Genomic DNA, 17540 nt, shown 5'->3' with positions numbered 1-17540 from the left:
CGATCCAACTCACGCGCTCGTTACCGCTGAAGCTATGAATCTCCCGGCGTACGGATCTCAGATCGGCGACCGCTGAAGCTGTGGGTCTGGGTCTTCTAGCGTACGAATCCAGACCGGGGCGAGGTAAAATTGATGATAACCCCCCAGTTGGGGGGTACTTTTATCATAACCCCCCTTTGTGTCGCTGACATGTGGGCCCGGACCCCACATGTCAGTGACACAAGGGGGGGTTATGATAAAAGTGGCACCAACTAGGGGGGGTTATCATCAAATCCCCCGGAAGTTGTGTGATTTTTGGCGGATGAATCCCAGATCGGCGAACTGGTAATGATTTTTGGCGGATGAATCCCAGATCGGTGAACTGGTAATCGATCCCCAGCGATAACGTTCATTCATTGCTTTATTCCTCATGGATTTTTCTGCTGCTTGTGCAGCTGTGCCTTCGGCGTGGTGTACGACGTGACCGAGGTTGCGCCCAATTCGTCCAAGGAAGAAGAGAAGTTGCAGGGAAGCAACCAGCGACCAGCTGAGTGGAGATTGGAGCGATGTGAACTTACCACTAAGTAAAAAAGAAATTTATTCGACATTGTCTCGGCTGATCTAATGTCCAAAAGGGTCCCTCGTCGGCGGGGAGTTTCTGTTCTTAATTTAGTTTGCTTTTCAGTCTCTCTTTTGGGATGGTGAGGCGGCGGCTATATCCTGAAGTCAGAATAAGGTCCCCCCGCCCTATCCTCGCTCCGGTGGTGCATCTAGCGCTGTCGGAGGGCGCGTGGAGTTGTGTGCCCGTCGGATCTGCTGGGATCCGATCGGTTATCATGTTTGTTGGTGTGGTTTCATGATAGTCTCTTCCGATCTACGGTTGTCATCATTGGCGATGGTTGCTGCTCCGGTGCGCTGGTCCTTTGGGACCTTAGCACGACGACTTCCCGTTTGTCTAATACAACAAGCTCTACTACGACAAGCTTTGCCTGACTCCGGCGATGGAGGGGCGAGGACAGCGGCGCGCCTTCGGCTCGTGCTAGTGTTCCTAGTCGTCGCTAGGTGGTCCGAATACCAATTTGTAATTTTCTTTACTTTTTGGGTTATTTGTACTACTGTTGATGATTATTAATAGATCGGTGGATTTCTCGCAAAAAAAAAGCCTTCTGCCAAGACCAACAGGACACCATCCAAACGAAACTAATGGTCAGCAGCTCTTCTTAGTAGAAACAGGCAAGTACTTTTCTATAAAATTATTGGCTTTCTCCGACCGTGGTTCTTAGGATTACAATCTATTTATGTGATGCATATTTAGAGGTGAATTTAAACATGTAATAGTGAGTGCGAGATAATGCCAACTGCATACAAAAAAAATATGAAGATAAAGTGCAGAGGACATATGTAGCCGTGTTGTGTGGCAGATGTACGGATTTCTGCATGTCTGCATATGAGTGGGGATATGAGTGGGGTGTTGTAGGCTGATCTGAACATTAGAGCCTACATATTTGCATCCCTTTTTTTTTGTTTTTGCTCAGTTCGTTTGCTCCTGGATGCGGGTGATGGCCGGCTGCTGGCGGTTTCTGCAATTTTCTATTGATCAAACTTCACCGAATGGAGATATTCATCCATGAGTTGTGCGTAATTCGGAAGAAATTTATGAACGATTCCTATCCTATATATTGTAAAAAAAATCCTTTATAAAGCATTGAGATATATATTTCTGTTACTACCTGTAGACTTGTGTATATTTCACTCATTTTTATTTATGTTTCAAAAATTTATTTGCATGTTAGTTGCATTTTTAACCGTAAAAACGCTATATGTCCGTAACCACAATCGACGACTGTGAAAAAGAGAAGTGCCAACACGGATGACTTACTAAAACGTTTGCGTATTTATTTCTCCCGATGCGGCGCACGGGCACTTTTGCTAGTAAAACAATAAGGATTACTCCGAAGTTAGCAAGGTGCTCCTCTATATTTTTTTTTTACTTTAAGGTGGTTTTCCCTTTTCTTTTATTTTTTTAGATTTGTTTTTTTAAAATAAAATATCTTGAGAATTCTTCGTTCAAATTACGAACCGTTTTTTACTTCTGAGATCCACGTGTCGAGATTTTCAAATGTAGATCCATGTTGATAGATTTCAATAAACTTTTTTCGTACTTTCAATACTAGTATACTAGTATGGTTGTACTCAGGGTTTGTACGTAGTTGCACTCGTATTTCGGTGTACTTGGGAGTTCCATTAAAAGTGTACTTATACTTTTCTATCTTTGTGTTTTTCACCGAGTTATACTTGTATGTGCCTGGGATGACGTTTGGGTTCCAAAAAAGCTGGGAGGGCTCGGCGTCCTCTCCATCCAGTCCCAAAATTCCGCCCTTCTAGCCGAGTTTCTAACCAAGCTTCACTCTGATACTTCCGCCCCTGGGCTTGCTGGTTTCGACGTTCTTATGGCTGGAGCGGTTCTAGGGATCTTGGGGACTGCTGCTACCTCGACACTCTGGTGTGGAAGAACATCGTGCCAGGCCTCGAGACCTTCCTCTCGGTTTCCAAGGTTACGATCGGCGCCGGTGCCTCGACTTCCTTTTGGTTTGGCCTATGGCTTGGAGACACAACTCTTCAGGATCGCTTTCCCAGCCTCTTATCCCACTCTACTCGGATTCATATGAATGTGGCCACGGCTCTGACGTTCGATTTCCGCAACACTCTCGGACCGCGCCTTTCGCAGGCCACCGAGGGCAACCTTCGTGACCTTGCCAACGAGCTTAGTTTGGTTGCCCCGCGCCACTTATCATGGATGTTCGTTATGGCCGCCTCACTAGCAACAAGCTCTCGAAGAAAAGTTTCTGCTCCAACTCTTTCAGGCATCTGCAGATTGATGAAGCATCGGATACGGTTTGGAGGAGTGATGCCCCCCTCAAGTACAAGATTTTCTACTGGCTGGCCAGGAAGAAGTCCCTACCCACAAATGGACGGCGGTTAAAAATACATCTCAACCCCACTGATGCGTGCCTTTCCAGCAACCAAGAGGAAGACACGGATCACCTCCTTCTTCTATGCCCCCAGGCCCATGAAGTTTGGAGCTTCTTCCACGCCATGACTTCGTTGCCAGGGGCTACTCTTGCCTCTCGGACATGTGGAGCTCGCAATGCCAGAGCTACGAGGAAGCCACCATCACCACCGCCATTCTTTGGAAGGTTTGATAAAAGAGAAATGCCTGGACCTTCAATGGCATTACTGAAGACATAGCCTTAAATGCATTGAGGATATTAAGCTTTGGACTCACCGAGTACTACCCCCTCTTTCTCTTTTGTTCTAAATAATTGGTGTAATGACTATGACCAACCCTGAGGTCATTCTGCTCTCATCATCCCCCTCTCTCTAACCATCTAAAAACTTGTAATGCTCCCATGTACACTTGTTGTTTTCGTTTTATAAAGTTGTTCAGTTTGGCGTAAGCTCGCCGGCCAGGGGCAAAAAAGAAAATTGGAGTGTAGCAACATTTGTTTTGGGTATAGATGCGTGTTGGGTATAGTTTACTGGTAGAGATAGAGTGGTGTGATATTAGGTGGTGCTGCATGGCTTTGGAATCTATGGACAACAAGAAACTATCTGCTTGTTTACAAAGGAAAATGATGAAAAATTCTACTGATGTTATTTTCTCTATTTGTCACCTTTTGGATGACTGGAATGTGTTGCAGAAAGAAAAGGTCAGTAGGAACATGCAGCGGGTGTCTGACTGCGGAAGGTCGCAATAGAGGTGTTCGGGAGAAGGCACGGTGGGCACCGGTGACCAGAAGAATCTGCGACGGCTGAGGGATCTTAAGAATGATGGCAGAGAATCTTGTTGGTACCAAAAGTGTGGTAGTTGCTGCTGTCAAAAATTGTCTTAGTAGTTAAGCAAAAACATTAGTTGGCCCAGCTTAAGTTTTGCTGTAGTAGTCTGAAAATGGAAGAGACATGAGGATCGTGGTTGTTTCATTTTGGTAGCTGGTAGAGGTTTTAATTTCTGTTCAAACTTGGCATCACAACAACGATAGTACTATCATATTTACATTAGAGCAGCTACATATTCAGCAATCGCAGATTCTCGTCCATCGAGCAGACACGACATCCACCGTTTTGTGCATTTGTAACTGTAACTCTCTGCAACTCACTTGCTCTCTATGCAACAAAGCAAGCAGGGCAGATCATCATATGCAGTTCACGCCGGCCTAGAAGTCTTCGTCCTGGTTGGGCTTGGGCGAGCTGAGAATAGCGGTATACAGCCGGAGCTTCTCCTCGCCCAGCGACGAGCACCGTGACAGCGGCCGGCGCGGACGGATGAAGGACAGCGACGTGAGCGTCTTGCGGTGCCTGTACCTGCGCCACGCCAGCTGCACGGCGACGGCCGCCCAGGTGCGCCACCCGGGCGAGTAGTACCGGGCGCTCCGCCGCACCTTGTCGTTGGTGAAGGTGTACCGGAAGTGCTGCGTCACGTACTTGACGTCCGCCGCCTCCAGCCCGAACACCTCCGTGCTCTCCATCGTCACAAGCGTCGACGACGACGCCGGCAGACGCTCCATGAAAGGCCGGCGCAGGCACCACGACAGCAGCTCGTCACCAGTGAAGTTGCCCGGCCCCAGCGTGCAGCGGCTCGTCGCCCCGTTCCGCAGCTCCTGGCTGCACTGCAGGTGCCCACGCACGATGAACAACATCCTCTGCACCGGATCGCCTTCCCTCACGATCTGATTATTTATAAAACAATAACTTCAGTCAGTCACTCATCGAGCTCACTCTGCTTGCAGTTGCAGCTGCTGTCTGAATTCATGCGAGTACTTACTGTCTCTCCCTTGGGGTAGATGAGGGCCTTGACCCGATCGCACATGTTCTCGAGAACAAGGTCGTCCATGTGCACGAAGAGGGGCACCTGACGGACGAGGTCCAGGCAGAGGTGGTACTTGATGTCGCGCCGGAGCGCCTCCGGCAGGTCGCGCACGATCTGGGACTCGTCCACGCCGCGGGTGGCCGCCCACCGCTGCCGCTCGAACTGACGCACGCGCTGCCGGAACCCCATCGGCAGGTTCTTGCGCTTCATCCACCACTCCAGGCTCCGCAGCCGCGTCTGCATCGCCTGCTTCTTGGACGTGGTCGCGTTCAGGAACACCTTGATGTTGCCGATGAGCATGGTGACCAGGATCAGCCCGCCAGTGATGGTCAGGATGTTGAACACGATCTCCACCCACTCCGTCGTGCTCTCCAGGTTCCCGAATGTGCTGCAAACACAAATTCATCACGTCACTAAACCAAACAATTCATGACAATGTGTAGCAATCAGCACAAACTAATCTCAGTTTCCCACTAACACTTGCCCCTTACCTCAGCGTCATCAGGCCCCAGAAGATGGGGAGCAGCATCTTCTCCAGCCGGCTCTGGTTCGCCACCAGCATCACCGTCCACTTGTAAGCGCCGTACTGGTACCTATCGCCGCTGTGGAGGCACACGCTCCTGGCAATGGTGTCGTTGGCCCAGGCAAGCCTGTCGCCGCCGACGACGAAGGACGACGCTGCGCCGTAGTACAGCGGGGTGCCGCAAGCCACCGGGCCGGACGCGCACCCGGGGGGCCCGGACAGGACGCATTGCTCCTTCAGACACTTGGTGGCCCTCTGAACACCCAGCAGGTACCAGCATGCGCCCACCGCCTGAAAACACAATGTAGCAAATTGATCATCTGATCGACACATGTTGTGATAAGTGAGGTATGTGTACTGATCGTTGTTTACGTGGGCGGCGACGAAGTAGGCCATGAGGTTGAGCACGATGCCCCACCAAATGGTGCCGAAGATGTGGCCGGACTGGTTCTGCGTCCGCCGCAGGAAGGAGACGGAGTGGTAGATCTTCGGCAGGTACTCCAGAAGGAACGTCAGCAGCAGCATCGTCATGACCGCCGTCGTCGATCCTGCGCGGATCATCGCCGGCGCGGCTACCCAAACAACCACCTGCACGTACGTGTACATGCATATCGATCGTCAATCGCTGCATGCAGCGACCCAAATCGTATCTAGCACGTGACAGGACACAATCCCCGACTGACACGACAAATAGCAATGTTAACAATATATGCAGCTAGCGTCTCTTTTTTGAGAAACAAAATGCTCTATTTATGTTCGGTTTTCAGGCACGTAAATGTCAACGATCAGCTAATGGACTGGACATAGACACGTAATTAATCCGCAGGAGTGGTATTATAAAAAGAAATTGCAAGGCATATCTTATTTATTATCCTTTTTTGGTCATTTTTCTCTCTCCTCTCATGTATGTAAAACTATTAGTGCATTCACTAGTTCATAAAGGAAAATAATTATATTTCTAAGTTCTACTCCCTCCAGATCAGTTTAAAAAGTACGCACGTAGTTTACGAAAATACCTTGAAAATTATTTTGGCTAGTAAAGTATGAATTATTATATGTCACGAAAACTATAGCATTAGACACCATTTTCAATATGAATCGGTATACATTTTGTGGACATACCTCCATATCTGTTTATTAGTCTTACATGTAGCCCTAGGTTATTAATTTGACAAACAAAATATGAGGTATATATTACAGAAAAAATATCACTAGAAACTTCAGATGTTATATTTTCTAATGGTATAATTTTATGTTTCATAATTCATATTATATAGGTTAAATTGACAACATAGGTGCATGTGTAAGAGTAATAAACTGATATGTAGAGAGTAATTCATATTTTGTTGATAAAACTTATTTTTTTAAGGATACGTCATGGATAGACGTATCGGTTTCATAGAAGAAGAGGCCAAGAGGCAAAAGTACAACACACATCTGGCACGGACGCCACGGGTGCAACACCACACTAACCCGAGGGGGTAGCACGCACGGCTAAAACAACTACTCACGACATCTCCACTTTTCTACCGGCACAATGATGCCTCTAAACAGTCTAGCCGCTCGTCAAAGCTGCGCATCCTCATAGATCTTCTGGATCACCATGTCCTTGGAAGGAGCCACACCTTCAAAGACCACGACATTTTGATGGCGCTAGAGACTCCAACATATAAGCACCGTCACCGTCCATAGGTCCCGATCGCCTCTCGGACCCCCTTCTTCTCTTGCAGCCAACTGACGAGAGTGATGTCCGGCTGTGGCATCCAGTGGAGCTTGCCCCACGAGCTTAGGAAAGCAGCCCAAACCTCACGCGCCAGGACGCAATCCATCAGAAGGTGGTCTAGAGTCTCGCCCCCTTGATCGCAGAAAGGGCAGGACGCCGGGTGTGGCAGCCCACGCCGACTGAGCCTGTTGGCTGTCCAGCATCTATTCCGCGCTGCTAGCCACATGAACACTCTGCAGTTCGGTGGAGCGCGCGACTTCCAAATCTGCATCGCACCGGCCATGTCCTCTCTGGCCCCGAACATCCCCTCATAACATGATCTGGTGGAGTAGGAGTTGTTACTTTCCAACCTCCACCTGAAACTGTCCTCCACGCACTCGGCAAGGTTGACATGCACTAGCCAGTCCGCCACTTCGAACAACTCCATAAGTGCAGGCGCACCTAGGTCTGGGGATAGGTCCTCAAGCCAACCTCCTGTCAGTCCCTCACGGACACGGCGTTGCTTGACCACGTGTTTTGGCACACCGGCAAACAAGTTTGGTGCAATGTCATTGATCCGTCCATCGGGCAGCTAGCGATCCGACCAGAAGAGAGTGGACGCTCCGTCTCCTAGCACTGAGAAAGTTGCTCCTTCAAAAACATGCCTCGATAGCTGAGGAACTTGAATATTTAGCTCCTTCCACGGCTTGGATTCATCGACCCGCTGAAGCCATAGCCATCTGGTCCTCAACGCCACATTCATCATCCTCAAGTTTGGAATACTGAGTCCACCCCATTCCTTAGGGGTGCAAACTTTGTCCCACGCCACTAGACAGTGGCCCCCCTTCACATCTTTTCGGCCTTTCCAGAGGAAGCCCCTTGTGATCTTCTCAATTGCAAGAATGGTCTTGATCGGTATGTCTAGGGACATCATGAAGAAGATAGGCATCGCAGATAGTGTCGACCGGATGAGCTCCAATCGGCCCCCTTTGTCGAGTAGCGACGCCTTCCCTCCTAGCAGCTTATTTGCTACATTGTCCATGTTGTGGATATACTTCATAGGTATACCATCGACATGGTCCGATTCTGGCAAGCCCGGGTGGCCCACAGATGGTGGTGATAGCATACGGCCCACCGGGCAGCCCAGTTAATGTTGATCAAGATGGAAGATGTCCAACCCAGGAACAAGGAGCCGGATCTGAACCGCCCTACGAAGGTAGCCGGATCCGAACCGCCCTACGAAGGTAGCCGGATCCGAACCGCCCTACAGAGGTACCCGGATCCGAAGAGGTCTATGCAAGGAGTCAGATCCGTGAAGGCCCATGAAGGAAGCCGGATCCATGACGACAAGTTAGGAATAGGTGGATCCTTGACGTACACGGCAATGTAATATTCCGTAGTTAGGCAACTTGTATTCCGGGTAGGACTCTCCATAGAAACCCTAGATCCGGGCGCCTATATAAGCCGGATCTCGGGAGCCCTTAGGGCAGATCTTGAGCTAGAAGCGAGACAACCACAACTCATTGTAACAACGCGAAAGCGCCCGGATAATTCCGGACAAGCAGCGGTAGGCCCCGTCATCGTGCAGGTGTTCTGAAGCTGGGTAAATCGCGTACCACCGTTCCGAGTGCACTCCGCCCTATGGCCCCTACTTCTTCTCCCCCTCGTGAGGATCCCTCCTTCGGGGTACCGTCGATTAGGCAACGACAGTTGGCGCCCACCGTGGGGCCTGCGGCGTCTGGAGGCCGGAACCGGGCGGGTTCCACATCTTTATCTGCGAGACCGTTGATTTCAACGGAAACGCACTGGTAAGTAATGTAGCTACGACCGCCGCCGAGCAGGACGCAGCTGCAAAGATCCGATCCGAGTCGCTGGAGCTTTCCACGGAAGAATCCGCCTTAGACCTGGAAATTTCAAATTCTGGTTTTGGTAGTTGGATCCGCACCTATATTTTGGTAGCCGGATCCATACCTATTTTTGGCTGCCGGATACGCGCCTACGTTTTTGGTAGTCGGATTCGCACCTATATTTTTGGTTGCCGGATCCGCGCCTACGTTTTTGGTAGTCGGATCCGCACCTATATTTTTGGTTGCCGGATCCGCGCCTACGTTTTTGGTAGTCGGATTCGCACCTATATTTTTGGTTGCCGGATCCGCGCCTACGTTTTTGGTAGTCGGATCCGCACCTATATTTTTGGTTGCCGGATCCCCGCCTACGTTTTTGGTAGTCGGATCCGCACCTATATTTTTGGGTAGCAGGATCCGCACCTCAATTTTTGCTAGTCGGAGCCGCACCTATATTTTTGTAGCCGGATCCATACCAAAATTTTGGTAGGCGGATCCGCACCTAAATTTTTGGGAGTCAGATCCACACCTAAATTTTGGTAGGTGGATCCGCACCAAATTGTTGGTAGCCGGATCCGGACCTATATTTTGGTGATTGAATCCGCACCTACAAAACCACCGCGGTAATACATCTCGCACCGGCTCGATGTAACGCCGAAGAAAAACCGCCACGAACATGCAAATCATGGATCCATTGTCAGCTGTGCTATTGTGCTAGACTAGATTGTATCACAGTCATGCTGGCGGACTCAACGTCTTCAAACGGCATGATTTCAGAGCGTACCGACCGGGTCCATGGGATCGGCAAGGACAAGACTAGTTTCCATCCGGATCGATTAAACGGAAGCATGTGCCGTAGTCGGAGCATTCGTGGAGCATATCACTTTTACTCCTCCGTGTGAAGCAATCAAAGACTATTTTCTTATTTCTTTATTTGCTGCATGCACAACAGAAGAGGACTAGCAGTTCCGGGATCGATGCGTGAGCTGAGGACATTGGCGAAGACTTAGCAGGTGATTAAGCAGCCTCTCATGTGGCCACTTTCATCTTCGATGTGGATTGCTCCGACTCCATTACGTCTGGCTTTGCGCTGGCGCGGATGGTTTTAACTCCGGCAATGGTTGGCTTTGCCACCGCTGATTGTTTCGACTCCGGCAAGACGGATTTGTCTCCACCACGGCCGACGTTAACGCCACATAAAACAGCTAAGTTCTTATTTATATTTAATATTTTAAAATTTTATGATCATGAGATTAAGATTGGTTCACTCATACCCTGAGTCTTTTACCGCTTTCACTGTTGGTCATATCTTTCCCACGATTTGCCTCGCGCTCGTGAAAAACTTTGTACTGTTTTTGCCGCTTAAGGCTCCAGTACGCTGCAAAAATTTCGCTTTCGGGCGTTAGCTTAAGTTTTCTGGCCTACACGTTTTCTGTTGTTTTATGTGTGGATTCCTTAGTAGTGACATCTCGGTACTTAAAGCCGGCCTCTGTTTCTGAGGTTCTTGATTGTTTCGCTATTAAGCGCTATCGCCTCAGCAGATGTTCTGTGTTTAAAGTTTGCCGTCTCGCGAAAAGTCAAGCATATAAACCAGAAGAACGGATAAACCAGCACTTACTTAAAACATATAAATTACATTAACTGTTCAAGATAGTCGAGTTTTTTCCACCTTGACAGTTTTATGTTGTTCAACTGCTGCATAGTTTCAGCTTTAAAACTTTTGTTCAAAGGCCGTTTTTGTTCCGCCTTACATTTGTTTGTTGAACATGGTCAAAGAAACAATTTAATACAAATGTGTTTTTGTGTTTATATATCAGGTACATGATGCTTGGACCTTCAACGAGTCCTCGAACTAAGGTGTTTTCGAGGCAGACCTAGCAATCGCGAGAAGCCCGGGGAAGCTAGCCGGATCCATATGAGATAAGGTTAGGCGGATCCGTAGCATGCACAGCTGGAAAAGCAACTTGAGTCTTGATTCCGCTATGCTTAGCCGGAACCAACCCTCGGGGGCTGCGATTTTGATCTTAAGTGAAAAGTGTGTTTCGTTTCGAGTATTAGTGCTGGAAATTTACACCTAGATGCTTGGGATTTACACTATTCCTTGGTCACATATAAAGATAAAGCTACTCTAAGAGCTCCAAGCCGGATTTTCAAGTAAATTCACCTTGGCGCTCGGGGGCTACATCGATGAAGTTCTCTTTGGAGCAACTAACCGAAAGATTTCCACCTTGACGCTTGGGGGCTAAGTTTCTGAGCATCGAGTCTCCTTGGAGCAAGCCGACTCAACGCTCGGGGGCTACATACATATGGTTATGTCAAGAAAAATTTCAAAGATGACGAAAATCTGGCTACCTTGTCGGATCCGCACTTAATTTTTTGGTAGCCGGATCCGTACCTCAATTTTCGGTAGCCGGATCCGCACCTAATTTTTTATTAGTCGGATCCGCACCTATATTTTTGGGTAGTCGGATCCACACCTATATTTTGGCTAGTCAGATTCGAACCTACATTTGGCTAGTCGGATCCATATCGAAGATTACGGTGGATGGTATCTTCGAAGAATCTGACCATTGGATCATGAAGTTTCCGACCAATACTTGGTTGGAGATATGAAGTTTGGAGTCCTTCAAGATTCTCTATTATTCAGTCCAGCCAAAGGATGAAGATACATGCGCAAGCTGAGCTGGATGGAAGAACGGTGAATCTTGGAGAACTCCGGGGCTACTCGTTGTGGATATACTTCGTAGGTATACCATCGACATGGTCCGATTCCGGCAAGCCCGGGTGGCCCACGAGATGGTGGTGATAGCATACGGCCCACCGGGCAGCCCGATTAATGTTGATCAAGATGGAAGATGTCCAACCCGGGAACAAGGAGCCGGATCCGAACCGCCCTACGAAGGTAGCCGGATCCGAACCGCCCTACGAAGGTAGCCGGATCCGAACCGCCCTACAGAGGTACCCGGATCCGAAGAGGTCTATGCAAGGAGTCAGATCCGTGAAGGCCCATGAAGGAAGCCGGATCCATGACGACAAGTTAGGAATAGGTGGATCCTTGACGTACACGGCAATGTAATATTCCGTAGTTAGGCAACTTGTATTCCGGGTAGGACTCTCCATAGAAACCCTAGATCCGGGCGCCTATATAAGCCGGATCCTGGGAGCCCTTAGGGCAGATCTTGAGCTAGAAGCGAGACAACCACAACTCATTGTAACAACGCGAAAGCGCCCAGATAATTCCAGACAAGCAGCAGTAGGCCCTGTCATCGTGCAGGTGTTCCGGAGCTGGGTAAATCGCGTACCACCGTCCCGAGTGCACTCCGCCCTATGGCCCCTACTTCTTCTCCCCCTCGTGAGGATCCCTCCTCCGGGGTACCATCGATTAGGCAACGACAGTCCACGAGGTATTGGAGCTGAGCCGCGGGTGGCTTCCTCAAAGAGGTAGCCCCAGATACCGTTGAGAGAAAGGTTCCACAGGACTCCGTAACTACTGCTCCACTAAAGCCACGTGGGCTTCCATGCATCGGACAAGGTTCGCCGAGCACTTGGAGATGTTGGTACGGAGCCCCGAGGTTGTCCCAAAATCCTCGATTACCGCCGTGATAGTCCGAAAGTCCATAATTGAGGGCCGCAGGAAAGTCACGACATCATCCGCATATTTGGATGTGCAGTGACGTAAGCCTGATGGCGCAAGCGGGCTTAGCAAACCCTCATCTGAGGCCTTCTGGATTATCAGGTGCAAAACTTCCACGAGCAGAATGAAGAGTTGTAGGGATAGTGGGTCGCCCTGTCTGAGTCCACGCCTATTGGCAATCCGCGAGCCCGGAGTGCCGTTGAGCAAGACGCGTATCGTTGATAAAACTTATGATGAAAAGTTTATCATAAATTGTGTGCGTTTTTTCGATAAAGAGCATATATTAATATCGTGGAGATACCAATTACACCCAGCCTCTGCAACAACATCATGCCCTAATGACATAAAGGATGCACACAACCAAAAAAGAGAAAAAGAATTTTAGAAAAGAAAGGTCCATGTACAGAGATCCATAACTTGAAGCAGCAACACTGACACCACCAAGACAACACCAGAAGCTCAACTTCTCCATAAACGACGCCTCCAAGAAGGAAACAGTGCACAAACGCTGTCGTCACCCGATCATAGATCTTAGGTTTTCACCCTGAAGAAAAGTCATCTCTCTCAAAACAATGCCTTCAACAAGAACATTGCCAGGTACAACCAATTAAGGTTAGACCTTGGATTTTCACCCTGAAAGATAAGACTCTGAACTTCTCCTGTGCAGTCGCCCCCACATACCAGTCGCTGTTACAAGTCACGAACCACCAAGCCAATTCCACCTCAGCACCAAGATCCGACCATCATAGTTATTCCACCGATCTCGGCTTGATGACCTTCTCCGCTAGCACCATGGAAAGAAAACGAGCTCCATAATATTAACAGCCAACAGAACTTCGAAGCGCCCCCTCTGAAACCAAACGGCCAGATAAAAAACATGGGTGCGCACGACCGAAATCACCAAATCCAGCAATCTTCAGGCATTATTCGCACAATGAATTTCGTCGGTAGGACCTTCCGGAACACGACAATCCACCCAGACTGATTGGAACAAGCATCCGACAGATCTTCAAACTTGGCCGGGAAGAATCCATGCACCTAGCTGGATGCTCTAGCGCAAGGACAGCGATGATCTATGAACCACGCGGTGGCAGCTGAACACCTAGTCAGATCACGCCGCATGAGCTGCCATGTCATCCCAGATCATGTTGCGCAGATCCAAGGGGAAAACAATTAGCACTCGATGTAGGTGGCAACCACGCGCAGATCCTCCATGATGCCCACTCCAGGGCATAGAGCTGCAGATCTTGAAGACCAGCCAAGCCTGAATCGGGAGCTAGCAGATGGAGATGTTAGATCAAGCCTGCGTGAAGATGGACATGGAGAAAACTGCCGGGCAGAAGAAAGAAAAGACGTGGAGACACCCCACCGCCGCCGTCCACCGCCGGGCGGCCTCCTCCGGCGGCGGTAGGGTGAACGTCACGACGGGGAGGGAGCTGTGTGCCGACTGGATTGGATCGCCTCCGGAGTCGCCCTTCGGTGCGACCCGGGAGGCAGTTTTTTCTCGATCAGATGATTGGTCTTATGGTGGGTGTGGTGTCAATGTTCGTTGTTCATAAATTATGTGCGTGCCTGCTAAATTGTATCTGAAAACGAAGGGAGTACTAAATTGGCCCGCACGACTAATAACATGGAACGTAGCAGCGAGAATGGATGTTTGGAGGCGAGCTCGTGAATAGTTTTCCTGATTAATAAACGTGGTCAGCTGACAGAGCGTGATACACCCCATGTGTAGGACCGGTGAATGATGAATTGATGAGAAGGCAAAAAATACGATCGCGAAAAATCTAAACCGTGGCCTGTGGCAAAGCTTTCATAAGATCAGCTGACACGGGACCGGACGTGAACGCCTGCTTAGGAGCGAATATTCCCCTAGATCGGAGTATATACTACAGTACGATGTCGTGTCTTTTTAGGGTGAATCATTTTATCTCTCCTTTTGTGAATACATTTAATATTCAAACAGTGATGTATAGTTTTGAAGTTTCTTAATCATCGATTACAATACATAGCGTGCACGCACATCACCACACACGTGCATACTCATACAACACTTATTAAAGATTAAAATAAGTTTTAAGGCCTTAAGAACGCGATTTTTGCCAGTTAACTTCTCTGTCCAAAATATTCCATCCATTAAATGTTAAAATCGTCCAAATAGGGCCGTCTCCATCACTAGAAATGGATTTAATGGTGATGAGGCAACAATTTTAAAAAGTAAGCATGGAATGAAAAATATACTAGTAATAACAGGCTGAAAAGTGGGGAAAAGCAGGGTGAAAAAAGTAAGCAATGTTTTTTTAAGAGCTTGATAATTTGAGAAAAAAATTGGGAATTATACAATCCAATTTTTTCAAAAATAAAAATAATTCCCAACTTATATGGAGATTGCCAGAAAAGCGAAAAAACAAAAAAAAAATAGTAATTGGAAACAATATCATGGCTATGTTCAAAAAAGTGATCGGATTTTATGAGATATTAAAAAATGAAAAACCATGACGAAAAGCCTTTAGTAACTCCGAACTTATATGGTTTTCAAAATATATCAGCTTCCATGGTTTTCAAGAATAGTTTTATTTTGTGTATTTTCACATCTCTTTCCTAATTAACTAGAATAGTTGTCAATATTCGTGCTAATTGAGCTACAGTGTGTGTGTAGCCATTGCTATGCCATCACAGTAACTACTTATGATGAACCAATAGGCCAAAGCTAGATGTTCTTTTACACTTGGTGGATTAAAAAATTTAATATCCAATTGTAGAACTAACATTTACGATGGCAATAGTTGTGGAACAAAAAGATTTTTTGTTACAGAATCAACCAAGTCCATGGGCAACGTCAACACACTTAAATATAAAAAGCTTTTGGACAAGAAACGCATGTAATTTTGTCTCGGCGAAGTGATGGCAATCCTTGCAAAAAAAAAAAAAACAGTAAGTAAAATCAGTTAACCACTACTTTGTAGTAGTATATCCTTAACCTTCTGATTGATCAATCACCAAAAGAAAAGAAAAACAGTTTTCCTAGCTAGCTTTCGGTAAAACCAGATATAAGTTCATCTTAGTGTTCAGGACAAAAGAATGAGGTTGGGTGATTAGGAGAGTGGTTGTATCCACATCGCACCAGAATTTAGATCTCAGGTTTTAAATTTGTGTGTCTCATAGAGTTGGAATATTCGTTCAGTGGGAGGCGACGTTTCCGTCGATAGTGAGGCGCTTGTCGTGACTTCTTCAATTACAAGATCCAATCTGCTGGTACAGTCTTTCGGAGATGCTCATAGGGGTAGGGTGTGCGTGTGTGTGTTTATAGGGGTGAGTGTGTGCACGTGTATATGATCTGTTTGTACCGTGTTTCTAAAAAAAAGAATGAGATTGGTAGCATGTCATTTTTCGATAATGCCTAATTGTACTCGAGTGCACATGCTCCATTAAAAAATATTGTAAATTCTTACAAATACCCTTACACATGGCGCGAATTTATGATGGTTTCTTGCTTCATGAAAATCTTTATTGAATTAATTTGTGTGCTATGAATTTTTGTTGGTTTTCACAATCTAAATATGCTTCTTTGTCTCATCATTATTGTTTTTCTTCATGCTAACTACGAATTAAGTATTTTGAAAAATTTGATGGTACATGATTTGAACATGCCAAAAAAAAACTTGTATCTTTTTTGAACATTTGTATACCCATTTTCTGCCTTTTCCAAAGAAAAAAAAGCTCGGGAGCTTGGGTGAAATTTTTGTAGCTTCGTCTACAAAAATGTGATCATGCATGGTAATCATAGCAAAACCAAACCAAGAACTATAATGAACGTGTAACGTTAAATCTATTAATTGCACTGTTTTTCTTTGATTAAAGTACCAAGGAGCGAAATCTGTTTCTTGCTAGCTTTCAAGAAAACCAGATGAAAAATCATGTTAGAGGCTTAGAGCACGATCAGGGAACAACAGAAAATGGCACCTGCATCACGGGAAGGATGACGAAGAAGTCGAGCGCCATCCCTTTCCTGGACCTCGCGTACGCTGGGACGCTCCGCGCGGCGTCCGCGTCCGCGTCCGCCTGATCCGCCGCGGCCTGCTCCTCGTCAGCGATCCCACGCCGCCTCCGCGCCGCCGCCACTGCCGCGGTGGCGCCGCGCGCGACGCGGAGCTGCATGACGAGGTTCCACGCGTGCATGGCGTCCACCATGCAGCGGAGCACGGTGACGGCGGCGGCGAGCCAGCCGTCGAGGAAGACGCACATGAGCGGGCCGCTCAGCGACACTGCGTACAGGAAGAGCGGGTCCACCATTAACCCGGCCGCGCAGGCCAGCAGGTAGACGCGGTTCCATTCCCGGACCCATCTCGTCCCCGGGTCCAGCGCCCACGTGTCCCCGACGCGCCACTTCCCGACCCCCAGCTGCTGCCGCCGACGCTGCCACCGGCGGCGGAGCTTGACGCCGACGCTGCTGGCGCCCCGGCTGCTCTCGTCCTCGCGCCGTAGCGGCGTTGACTCTGCATGGTGATCTCCTTCGCCCCGCGCGTCGGCAACGGAAGGCGAGGCGGCGAAGGACGGCGACGAGCGCGCGGAGAGGGAGAGCTCACCCGACATGGCGGCGTTGGCGTGGCCGTGGATCGCGCGGCAGGGCGCATCAGCTTGCGGAAGCGATCGAGGCTGGGATCGTGTGAGGTGGATGGATAGCTTGTTACACCTAGCTAGCTAGCTACTACTACTGATCATTAGTGTATTTCGTACGTACATATAGGACACGCGTAGGGCAATCACAGCACTGTGCTAGGGCGTCGTACTGAAAACGACCACACTGACCCAAGTACCAGTACATTGCTTCACTGACAAGGTATACGTATTATAAATGGTATGAGACGGTATACGCACTGAAAATGACCACACTAACCCAAGTATGGCGTTTATTTATTTTTTCGCGGGATAGTCATTCGCATTTTAGCTATGTGGAAACCACTAATCATTAGTGTGTTGAGTATAAAAAT

General features: G+C 48.2%; 1 protein-coding gene across 1 annotated transcript; it reads right to left on the bottom strand.

Annotated features, from left to right (window-relative positions):
• Positions 1 to 4008: 4008 nt before the first annotated feature.
• On the bottom strand, positions 4009 to 17236 carry LOC124649972 (cyclic nucleotide-gated ion channel 4-like). The gene is made up of 5 exons (XM_047189545.1): positions 16513 to 17236; positions 5742 to 5957; positions 5338 to 5660; positions 4802 to 5234; positions 4009 to 4706 (listed from the first exon to the last, which is right to left on the bottom strand). Exons 1-5 carry the CDS (start codon positions 17140 to 17142, stop codon positions 4194 to 4196), a joined length of 2115 nt encoding a protein of 704 aa, XP_047045501.1. The 5' UTR covers positions 17143 to 17236; the 3' UTR covers positions 4009 to 4193.
• Positions 17237 to 17540: the final 304 nt, after the last annotated feature.

Source organism: Lolium rigidum, chromosome 4 (assembly GCF_022539505.1).
Source record: "Lolium rigidum isolate FL_2022 chromosome 4, APGP_CSIRO_Lrig_0.1, whole genome shotgun sequence".
Lineage (NCBI taxonomy): Eukaryota > Viridiplantae > Streptophyta > Magnoliopsida > Poales > Poaceae > Lolium > Lolium rigidum.
This window is presented reverse-complemented; position numbering and strand designations above follow the sequence as displayed.

Bases quoted from the DNA above. Each gene is read 5' to 3' on its own strand.
- LOC124649972 (XM_047189545.1), bottom strand. From the start codon at position 17,142: ATGTCGGGTGAGCTCTCCCTCTCCGCGCGCTCGTCGCCGTCCTTCGCC. The intron at 5,235-5,337 runs GTAAGGGGCAAG...TTGTGTTTGCAG, and splicing joins TGGGGCCTGATGACGCTGAG to CACATTCGGGAACCTGGAGA. The intron at 4,707-4,801 runs GTAAGTACTCGC...ATAAATAATCAG, and splicing joins TCTACCCCAAGGGAGAGACA to ATCGTGAGGGAAGGCGATCC.